Source organism: Loxodonta africana, chromosome 24 (genome assembly GCF_030014295.1).
Source record: "Loxodonta africana isolate mLoxAfr1 chromosome 24, mLoxAfr1.hap2, whole genome shotgun sequence".
Classification (NCBI taxonomy): domain Eukaryota; kingdom Metazoa; phylum Chordata; class Mammalia; order Proboscidea; family Elephantidae; genus Loxodonta; species Loxodonta africana.
The window spans coordinates 49,674,732-49,686,435 of record NC_087365.1 but is presented as its reverse complement, the minus strand read 5'-3'; the positions used below and the strand labels follow the sequence as shown (position 1 = coordinate 49,686,435).

Genomic DNA, 11,704 nt, shown 5'->3' with positions numbered 1-11,704 from the left:
CTGGATCCCACCCCTTGATCCAGAGACACTGCTAAGTTTGTAGGCACTGCGTACAAACGCACATACAAATGTAACAGAGACTTGGAGAGGGACCACCGCAACCCTGAAATAATCCAGGTGTAAAAAAGAAAAGAAACCTGACCATTAACTAGAAAGACGAAAAGGCAAAGGGCCCCACTGATCCACACTCTAGGAGGCATGGGGGAGGGGAGGAGAAGATGGGACTGGGGGGAAACCCAGGACGGGAGGAAGGGGTGTGTGAGGGATCCGATCCGGAAAAGGAGGAGGGGGACAGAGGGGAAAGGGGAAAGAAAAGGACAGGAGCAAGAGTGAGAAAGGGGATGGAGAAGAATGGCAAGGTAAGAGGAAGACGAGGGCTGGAGGAGGCGAGCCTGCGGAGGGCGGACTGCGCAGGGAAAGGCTGCGTCCCTGTCTGTCTGTGATTAGCAGGCAGCCCGGTGCAGAATGGAGTAAACAGAAACTTCCAGGCAGCTCTGATCCCACCCCACCCCCCCGCCAGGCAAAGCAGAAATCAGATGCTCCGTGATTAATCGTGGAGGGTTCAGGACATGACCACAAGCTCTGTGTGGACTTGAAATTAGCTGCCTTTTCCCAGTCCCCTTGCCAAGATGAGAGTGGGGGGTGGGACGTGAAGGGGTGGGGGCCCCGCCTGTTGGGGGCCAGCATGGAATTCTCCCTGGTAGAGCTCAGAGGGACACTGACGGGCAGTCGGCCCCATCCAGAGCAGCGGTCGGCACCCGGGAGAAGCAGAGCTGGCCAGGGCCCCCAGTAGGGTTTCCTGGAGCCCTGGCCGCCTGCCCCCTGACACAGGCCAGATAAGAGTCCCAGCTGCATTATCAGAGCCCGGCAGAACACCCGGTCCCTTGCCCCAGGAAGACGACGCAGGGGACAGTAGAAGCTCAGAGGCGACTGTCCGAGCAGGACCTGGTGCCCCGTGGCTGGTCTGGATGGGCTTCTCCAAGCCTGAGCTGGAGTCCTGAGTTCTGTGGCAGATGGAAGCAGACGCTTATTTGCAGGCAGCGATAGAGAAGGCAAGGCAGCTGAGAGGAGGACGGGCGTGACGCGGTCCGAGTGTCCCGACCTGCTCCATGGTGAGTACCAAACACTGCACGTGCAGTTGCCGGCTGGCACCTAGACAGGGGACGGGCGGGTGGGGGTGGGAGTGTGAAGACAGCCCTTCCTCCATTCCAGCCTGGACTGGGCTGAGATGGGGTGGGCAGCACCCTGCTGTGTGGCCTTGGGCAAGTTCTTTCCCCTCTCTGTCCACTGTAAAATGGAGTGCCTGGAGTAAACGCTCTTGAAGGAACTTTAACAACCACTGCTATTTATTGTGTATCTACTTTATGCCAGGCACTGTCCTAGGCACACAACTCCCTGTGGAGCAGGTATTATAATTATCCTCACCATGCAGGGAGGAAACAGGCTCAGAGAAGGGAAGTGACTTGCCCAAGGTCACACAGCCAGTCAGTGGCAGAGAAGAGAACCAGATTCAGGTATTTCTAACTTGGGTTTCACCAAACTGTCCACCCCCAATAGCATGTACTGTGTGTTCTGTGGTTCTGTGATTGTCCCAACAAATGGGGGTGAAGGAGGAGAACACATTGAGGGAACACTGCCTGGGGAGGGAGGCCGAGGAAGCAGCAGGCTGAAGCTCGGCAAGCAGCCTCCAACTATTTGGGTGCTGTGTCAGCCCAGGGTGGGGACCACGTGCCCCAGGATAGGGCAGGGGCTCGCTCTTGCCTGAAGGGAGATGAGAGCCCTGCAGGATTTGCTGAGTGAGCTGAAGTTGGAGGAGGCTCCTGGCGCGTGAGAGAAGAGGGTTAATGGCAGGGCGGGGAGAGTGGCGCACGCCTCTGCTAGGTTCGTTCCACTTTTATTTTGTCTTTTCAAAAATCTGTTTCAAATCATTCTGGGCCTGCACTGCTCCTCTGGATGAAACAGCATTGTGAAACTCTGTGCTTTCCACAAGGTTCCCCTGGGGGAAATCACATATTAACATTATCGGAGGCTATTTGCATATACATCCCTGCAGCTATGACCCACAGCAGCCAAGAGATAAGAGGCAGATAAAGTCCCCCTGGCACTGAGAAAAGGATGCCTGTTACAGTCAGGGGCCGCAGGGCCACAGCAGGTGGGAAGTCCCTTAGACGCTGGGCATCTGGGCAGAGTTAAAGGTCCCAGCTCCCAGATGTGGCCTCCTCTCCTCTCTGCCCCAGGAAAGTTCCATTCCACAGTAGCTCAGTGCCGACCCAGGCTTCCCCTGCTGAGGACCAGGCCTTGGGCACTTGTTGTGGTCCCAGCTTGTCCCAGAAACTCCCTCATTCCCAAGTGTCACCCTACCCAATTCTACCCTCTGATTTTCTTTGTAACCTTGAGCAAGTCATTGCCCTTCTTGGGGCCTCAGTTTCCTCATCTGTCAAACAAAGGGATTATCCTAGGAAAAAACCTCAAATTCTCTTACTCTGGTTGGAGAGCATTTAAGTTCTAAGCTAGGTGAGGGCATCTGAGAGTAAACAAAAGTTTGGAGAGGCAGAAAACCTCCCGGCGAGTTCCCCAGAGCAGTCAGGGAAGGCTTCCCAGAGGAGGTTGGAATTAAGCTGAACTTGTAGAATGGAGCAGTGGTTAAGTGCCCAGCTGCTAACCAAAACGCTGGCGATTAGAACCCACCAGTCACTCTTCAGGAGAGAGATGTGGCAGTCTGCTTCCGTAAAGATTTACAGCCTTGGAAACCCTACTCTGTCCTATAGGGTTGCTATGAGTAGGAATTGACTTGTTGGCAATGGCGTTTTTTTTTTTTTCCAAAAAAATATTTGATTGGCCTGTAGTGCCGCCATTATTGATTCAGTAATAACAGTACTGGGGCGCAGCAAGCCTCTGAAAAGCCTAATGAATTGCTGAAAGCCAAGTTTGGTTGTGCAGCTTAGTTTTTGTACTGAGTGATTTAACCCAGATGTCCACTGGTTACAGAGCCCTGCCCACTCGTCATCAGAACCTCAGTGCTCCCTCCCGCCCCCTGCAGTATCCCCCAGTTCTTTCTGGGGAGCCCCAAAGCACTGTCTCACTTGTGTTCACAAACTGGCCTCTTGCCCTGTTCATCCTCTCTCCCTTCCTCTGGCCACTGTCCCCAAGGCCACTGTTGCGCTCCCCATCCCAAGCACGGCAATGTCCACAGTGCCATCTCTGGAAACACACAAAGCTGTCCGCCCGTTAGTGCCCGAGCTGCTCCATCTGCTGGGATTACGTGGAGAGAATGGCTTCCTTCCCAACTCGGCGACACTCTTTGCCATGGGGTCCCCATACGGTGCTGTGCTGGAGCTAGCTTGTACAGCTTGCAAGAGCCAGTTGTGTCATTTTCAGGAATTTTGTGAGCTGGTTGTTGAATATGGCCATTACTAAAAAATTAAATTGCATAAACTTATAATTAAATATATTAAAAACAGAGGTAATAAGTACTCTAAACTATCGCTTCCTTAGTGTTTAAAAACTATGTTTTGCTATGATCTGTGCTCCTGAGGTTACACCTATTGTCTCTGTGTGGCGGAAATAGGATACGGTGGTGTGCCAGCATTGCATCTCGTCCCAAGTTCACGTTCAGTGACATCAAGTTGGTAGCTTGAAATCTGCCATGGTGGGAGTCTTAAAACCAAAACCAAACCAAATCCGTTGCTGTTGAGTCGATTTCGACTCGTAAGGATCCTATAGGACAGAGTAGAACTGCCCTATAGGGTTTCCTAGGAACCGCTGGGGGATTTGAACCGCTGAGCTTTTGGTTAGCAGCCGAGCTCTTAACCACTCTGTCACCAGGGCTCTCTATTGATCTATTGTTCTGTTGACCGTCTAGATTTAAGTAAGTGATGGAGAAAGAAAGTGCTGCTGATTAAACGTAAAACTACGTTGTATTTATAGCCTTTATGTTGTGAGTAGCACAGAAAATGGAGGAAGTTACTCACTTCATTGACTGGTGAGTACCGTTCCAACACACTCTGTTGTTTCTCTTTTGTCTTACTCCTTAAGGTAAATAAAGGTCAGTATCAATCAGCTCCTGAAGAACTATACTCGGCCCTCAATTGCAACCACAGGGTGGCCATAGATAGCTACAAGAGTTGGGGGCAAAACACAACAAAAGTTTTCTGTGAGAATCAATTGGCTATGTGAAATTTACAAGAAAGAGTATTGTAAATTTTATTTTCATTTGTAAATTAGGTGCCACACATCTTTTATGTTAATACAATTGATAATAAACTTCAGTGTGTGTGTATGTGTGTGTGTGTATTTTCCCCTGGAGAGCCAGTTGTTAAACCTTTACCAGCACACCACTGGCCGCTTCAGCGTACATGCTTGTTTCCAGGGTCTTGGAAATCCTGTCACACAGAGCCCTCAGCCCTCACCCAGAGGGATTCAGACCGCAGGCATGTGGCTGTGGATGCAAATCCCTCAACTTCCTCCTCTCTCCTAGAGCAAACCAGCAGCCAAACTCCTTTCTCCTGCCCTGAGCCTTAGAATGGAGGCAGAGACTGGGTGAGGGTGGAAAGTGTTGCCTGCATCCAGGGCATCTGGGCCACTGGCCACCAGTGACAAAGCCCCCTGAGTTGCTCTTCCTTCATTGCGGTCGGTGGGTTGCCATTTGAGGCTGCCAGCGCCTATATAAGGAGTCCCACCAGGGACAGCTTCCTGCTAATTCCATCCCGCTCCAGGTCTCACTCCTGCCATCCCTTATTTTCATGCGCGGTGTATGATTCTGTAATAGAAACAGCATCTTGGAAGAAGCAGAAAGAACAGCTAAGCCAAACCTATAGGAAAGTCAAGACAACTTTCTATTTTTAGAAACCCAAGGAGCCAGGTGGGTCCTTTCCAGTTCTCCAAAGTGAGCACGAGAGGAAAAAGTTTCTCCTTCCCAAGTTCCCGCCCCTTTGAGAGTCTGGGCCAAAGAGGAGGCCCAGGTGGGGGCGTTAGCCAAGGGAAGTGCGACTGGAGCTCAAGAAGGGACTCATGGCCTCAGTGATTAAAAAAAAATACGAAGGGGCATGTTTTCTTGTTTTGTATGGCAGGAAGGGCAGTCCTGAGTTTGTCTCAGTTGCTCTGACACTCCTCCAGGGGACCACTCTTCTTTCAGACCATTCACTTGCTCGTAGTCATATTTTTCTTTTTTTAAATTTTTCAAAAACGGGATCATTCTATATAGTCTACCCTGCATCCTCCTTCTTTCATTTGACAATACACCCTGGGTGCGTTTCCACGTTAGCCCACGAAGACCTTCAAGTTCATTGTCATGTTTGCATAATAGAATTCCTAGAAGGGGGTGGAAGGGATCCATTTTCATAACCAGACTTTAAGACATAGCTCTCAAACTTTCATGACTCTAACACACTCAGGTAGAGCCCAGCTGCTTCTACGTTGCAGTAAAAAAGAAATACTGTTGGCTTTATCCCCAGCGTGTATCCAGAAGCTGACTGCTTCTCGTCACCTCCACTTCCCCCACCCTGGTCCAAGCCGCCATGGTGTCTCTCTCTCTCTCTGGACAGTTGTAGTTGCCTCCTCACTGGTCTCTGCTTCTCCTCTTGTTTCCCTGACAGCTGGTCCTTTCTATGCAGTCAGCGGGGCCCTGTTACAGTGAAATCAGATCCTGTCCCTCCTCTGCTCAGAACCCACCCACCACCACCCTGCCTCGGCTCCCACCTCACCCAGAGTAAAAGGTAAAACCCCCACCATGGTCCACCAGGCCCTGCAGCATCTGAACTGGTTACCTCTCCGAGCTCATCTCCCCACATGTCCCCTTGCTGATTTGGCTCCAGCCACGCTTGCTGTTCTCAGTTACGCCAGGCACAGTCCTGCCTCAGGGCCTTTGCACTTGCTTTTCCCTCTGCCTGAAACATTCATTGCCCAGATCCTCACATGGCGCACTCCTTTGCATCCTTCAGGTCTTTGTTCGAACATTGCCTCACTGAGGCCCATCCTCATCCTTTATTTAAAACTGCAGCCCTACCTCTAACCACCCCCAAAACCAAACATGTTGCTGTCAAGTCGATTTCAACTCATAGCAACCCTGTAGGACAGAGTGGAACTGCCCTCATAGGGTTCCCAAGGAGCAGCTGGTGGGTTCGAACAGCTGACCTTTTGGTTAGCAGCCAGGCTCTTAACCACTGCGCCACCAGGGTTTCTGCCCTACCTCTACCACTCCTTAATTCTCTTTCCCCTTATCTGGTTAATTTTTCTCCTTAGCACTTATCATCATCTGACATGCTACAGTAGGAGCCCTGGTGGTGCAGTGGTTTAGCACTTGGCTGCTAAACAAAAGGTCAGTGGTTCAAACCCACCAACTGCTCTGCGAGAGAAAGATGTGGCAGCCTGCCTCTCTAAAGATTTGCAGCTTTGAAAACCCAGTGTGGCACTTCTACTCTGCCCTTTAGGGTCACTATGAGTTGGAATTGACTTGATGGCAATGGTTTTTGGTTAACGTGTTATATAATTTTCTTCTCTTTTCTTTTTTTCTTAAGTGTCTGTCCCCTACTGGAATGTGAGTTTCCTGAGGGCAGGATTTTTATTTTTGCCTGTTTTGTTCAGTGCTGTATCCCATAATTGTTGCTGCTAGCTATCATCAAGCCAGCCCCTGACTTATGACGATGACCTGGTGCACAATGGAACTAAATGCTGCCCGGTCCTGCGCCATCCTCATGGTCAGCTGTGGATCAGACCGTTGTGATCCACAAGGTTTTCATTGACTGATTTTCAGAAGTAGATTACCAGGCTTTTCTTCTTTGTCTTAGTCTGGAAGCTCTGCTGAAACCTGCTCAGCATCATAGCAACACGCAAGCCTCCACTGATGGACAAGTAGTGACTGTAGGCGCTCAGGAAGTATTTATTGGCGCATAGTAGACACATAGTATTCACTCAATAAATACTTGTTGAAATAGTTGCTTTGCTGTGTTGCTGAGGGCAACAAGGTAGCCAGACTTTTTAGGGGAACATGAATTAGGGTCATTTATGAATACCAGCTATTGATAAGCTGTGCTAGCCCACTAAGTTATCACTAGTTTGAGTAACAATGAGGGTCTGTGACACTGTGCATCATCAACCTGTTGGACCAAGAAAAGGACTCACATTCCCAACACAAGGGTTTGTGGCCCTTCAGGTGGCCCTGCACTCACCGCTCTTGGTGTCTGTCACCTTTGAGACCAAGGCTCTGAGGCAGTCAGTGAAGAGACATGATGTGCATGGGGTGCCCAAGGACAGTGTGGAGTGAATGGCCCACACCTTCCCTTCACACCTCCCTCAGGGTCTCTGTCACAGATGGGCTTGGAGGTCCCTGTAAACAGCACCCTCTTCCCCACCTGAGTCCAGGTGGGTCAGGCAGGTTAGAGGAGGCAGATTCATGTGTGGCCATGGGGTTGTGGCCATGTTGATGTTGCTCCTCGAATTGAACTCCCTCCAATGCTGCTGGCCTCCCACCGCTAAGTATTTGGGGTCCGGGGAGATGCAGGGAGCATGTGACATCGCCTTCCAGACTAGTGCAGCCAGAAAACGCACTCCCTGGGGAGAATGAGTAAGGGGCAGGGAGAATATTCTAGGGAAGACCCTGAAGATGGAAGCATGAGGAGGGGGCCTTAAGTGTTTCCTCCAAACGCACAATTGGACACCCCCATCCGCCAGGGAGCTGAATGGTCTAATGCTGGTTAACACCTGAGGGACCGGACTAGGGACTTTCACTCACCTGCCCAGGGTCCCCCATTAGGTCCTTGGCCCCAAATCTAGTCCAGGTAAATAGAATTTAATTAATAGCATTTAATTAAGTATCATCAAACCATGACATCTCTGGCCCAATCTATCTTCCCATCTAACAATCTCCATAGGTTTATTCATAACCTAATAAAGACTTGTGAACCCACTGCTCACCCTGGGAACCAGAACTTAATAACGTATAATAATTTATGGGCTCTTTCCTCTCCCATTCTACCCTTCCCATGAGGGAGTTACTGCTTCAAATTTTGTGTTTGTTTTCCTTGCTTTTTTTTTTTTTTTTTTTAAGTTTTGTGCCAAAATGATTATATATGTGCCAAAATGATTATTTACTTTTACTTTTGAACTTTATAAAAAGACCTATATCTTCTGGCACTTAAATGTTCATAAAGCATTTCATCACTAAAATTCATCTTTGCATATTGTTTGTTGTTATTTCACTTTTCACTGCTGTGTACTATTCCAGGGTTGAATTCACTAGAGTTTATTTTTCCTGTCTATGGGTATTTGGGTTGTTTCCAGTTGTCTTTTTGCTTGCCTGGACTGTTCTTGCCTATGTCGTGGTACACACATGCTGGCGTTTGTCTCAGATACGTGTCCAGGAGTAGAATGGCTGGGTCACAAGGAATCTGAACTAATTCCCTAATGCAACATGGTTGTACCAATTCACACACCACCCTCTACCACGTGGTATTTGTCAGATGTCTTACTTGTTGCCACTTGAGTGGGAGGAAATTCCTCCAGATCTTGACACCACGAAGAACAACAGGCCCAGCTGCCACTAACTGTATATCTCCAGGTCTGAGAACCTCCAAAAGTCCCATGTCTTAATTCCTGCCTTCCAGGAAGGGAAACTTGGGTTAGGAGTTGAAGACTGTGCCCTGTTAGCATCAACCTCTTCCTCCTTCACCCGACATGCCCTTCTTTAGTCTGGTTCTCAGCACGCGTGGGAAACGGTGAGCGGGGGCAGCAGCAAATCCTCACTGCGTGACAGGCACTGTTCCATGCACTTGACGTCTGTTGCTGTTGGTTCATTTACACTTCAGAGCCCGCAAATGGAGGTACTGTTATGAGCCCCATTCGCGGATATGGAAACTAAGAAACAGAAGGGCTAAATAACATGCCAGAAGTCACATGGAGTAAACAGCAGAGCTGGGTTTGAATCCAGCTTGTTTGGCTTCCTTCGAGTTTATGCTGTCTCGAGGTGGAGCTTAGTGGTTAAGCGTTGGAAACCCTCCAGTTATAGATTTGGGTTCAAATCCTGGATCTTCTACCACCTCGCTGTGTGACCCTGGGCAAGTTACTTCAACTCTCTGCACCTCCTAAACCAAACTCATTGCCGTCAAGTCAATTCTGACTCATGGGGACCCTATAGGACACAGTAGAACTGCCCCATAGGGTTTCCAAGGCTGTAAATCCCATGGAGTGGCTAGTGGGTTCAAACCGATGCCCTTTCGGTTAAGCTAAGCACCACTGCACCACCAGGGCTCCTCTCTGCACCTCAGTTTCTCTAAAATGGGAAGATCTCTCTTTTCTTTAACCCTGATTAAGTGTTCCTCTTGTGCCTTATTGTTGTCGTTGGGTTATATGTCCATCCCTCACCCTGTCTTGTGGCCAGGGGATTGGGACATGCTGATTGGCTTAATCCTGTCGATGATCATCCCTGGAGTCGAGCGGGGATCAGTTCCAGCCAAACCAGTGTCTACAGATCATGGCGCTGTTCCTAGAAGCTGGGAGCTGGTGCCTGGCAACAGAAAGCAAAGGTCCACTCCGGACAGGCTGGGCTGGTTTGGGCCGTTGACCTTTGTGATCATTTTATTGCGGAAAAAGGCTGAAGTGGTTGAGTTGTAACCAGCACAGGCTGCCTTTGGCCTGGAGCAGACGGTTGCACACAACATGTCTGGAATACCTATTCCAAAGGGTAATTCCCTGGGATAAAGCACGTTTATGCTTTTTTCTGGGGTTGGGGAGGGGGGCGGATTCCAGCTCTGTTGCCAATTAGTTCTGCTTGAGAACAGCTTTTCTCAACACCAACATATTGGCCGGTCAGCCTTGAGTTCTGTTGATTAGCTCAAAGTGAGGAAAAAAAGTGATTTTCCTTTCCTTCCTGCACCCCCAACTGTGAAAGCCGGCTGGTAGTGACGAAAGGGGTCCTGTGGATCGTTTAGTTTTCCTTGTCATGACTCCAGAAAAGGCTATAAAAGTAATCAGTGGGCCCTGCTGGCTGGAAGTAATTGACTGTAGAGGGAAGCTGGCTACCACAGCGTCTGCGCTCTCTGAATCTGTTTCAGACCGAGGCTCATCTAATGACACCTGCTGCCCCAGGCCAGCAGAGGGCAGGGAAGTATGGATGGTTGTCTGTGTGTTTCTCTTCACTCCAAGGTTCCAGGGTGTTCCTGGTGGCGGAACCCTTGGCCAGGTGGGGAAGCTGAGAGACGGCATGGCAGAGGGGTTCTGCACGTGGCTCTGGCACCCACTGCCTGCACCAGATTCCAGCTCTGCCTATCTAGAACCGTGAACCTCGGACAGGGGACTTGGGCTCTCGGTGCCTCAGTTTCCTCATTTTGAAGCGATGATAATGGTTCCACCTCATGAGATTGATGTAAGGATTAAATGAGTTAAGACACAAAAAGCACTTGCAAGAGTTCCCAACGTGTATAAAGCCCTCCACAAACATCAGCTTCTGTTATTTATTCCTGACCCTTGCCTTCTTCCTCCTTCCTCCGTGGACACGGGAGTCCCGTGGATATACTGGAATATTTTAACCAAATCCCCTGTTGATGGACATGAGGTTGGGTCCAGTCTTCTGTGATCACACATGCTGCATTGAATAACATGTGGCTTTGTGTACCAGCCCTACACCCCACAGCATGTTCCCCTAAGATATGTGAACCTCATGATAACCTTGGCTCTGGACTTCTTTCCTGGGGCCTGCAGAATGAAGAGAGACATTGGGCACAAGGCCAGGCCTGGCCTGGAACGTAGACAGGCCTGTGGGGTGGGGCTGGAGGCAGGTCCGGCTCTCCCCAAGCTAGGCAGGACAGATTCCTCCCGTGCCCCTCAGGCAAGTAAAGCACCAATGGGTGAGTTTCCAGAATGTTGGGGGCCAGGACCCTCCAGCCTCCAGTTCCTGGCAAATTCCCTATTGAGGTCGGGAGACAGGGTGTCTGTACTATGCCAATTCTGCCTGACCTTTGAGATCCTCTTCCTCTAGGAAGCTTTCTGGAATCTCTCCTCCAACACCTTTGGTGTCCCTGCCACCCATGCTATCTAGCTCCCTTTGTGCGGGGCAGAACATGTGATGATGGAGAAGCTGAACTGTGGGTGGAGTTTGGTCCTGACTCCCTAGGGCTTCCACCCAACTAACCCCTGAGCCTCCATGTCCTCATCTGTACAAGCAGGATAATAATAATAATAATGGTGACAACCTCACAGGAAGGCCTTGTGAGGTCTCAGTGACACAACACATGTAGGGCGCTTGACCCTGTGTCCAGCATGGAAAATACAAGCCAGTGTTAGAAACACCACGTCCACAGGAGCTCTGGGCCTGTTCTCACCAGCTGGGCTGTAGGTACTTGTCGGCAGCAGGGTCTGATTTGGCAGCAGAGAATAAAGGCTAGGGCGGCAGACTTACCTGTGCGGCACGGGGCAAATTATATTCTCTCTGAACTCAGTTTTCTCTTGGTCTTAATAATACGTGTTAGGCAGGGCTGTTGTGAGAGTTGAATGAGGAAAAGTACATAATGTGTTAAATCTAGCAAATGCTCAACAAATGGTATCAGTGTTGATATTCATAATGGCTTCCCAGTGCTGCTGTAACAACAACAAAAAACACACAAATTGGTGGCTTAGAAGAGCAGATATTTATTGTCTCAGAGTTATGGAGGCTAGGAGTCTGAAATCAGGGTGTTGATGGTGTTGATTCCTTCCGAGGCTCTGAGGGAGAACC

The 11,704-nt window shown here is 49.7% G+C and overlaps 1 protein-coding gene across 2 annotated transcripts in view; it reads left to right on the top strand.

The window, feature by feature from the left end:
• Positions 1 to 231: 231 nt before the first annotated feature.
• Positions 232 to 11,704, top strand: part of RIPOR3 (RIPOR family member 3) — an 87,308-nt gene continuing 75,835 nt past the window's right edge. Inside the window, exon 1 of one of the 2 annotated variants that reach the window (XM_064276209.1) lies at positions 232 to 1,112. In XM_064276209.1, coding sequence (XP_064132279.1) covers positions 1,110 to 1,112 — 3 coding nt within the window. In that variant the 5' untranslated portion in view covers positions 232 to 1,109. The remainder of the gene's footprint in view (positions 1,113 to 11,704) is intronic. The other variant, XM_064276211.1, reaches the window with a different exon arrangement.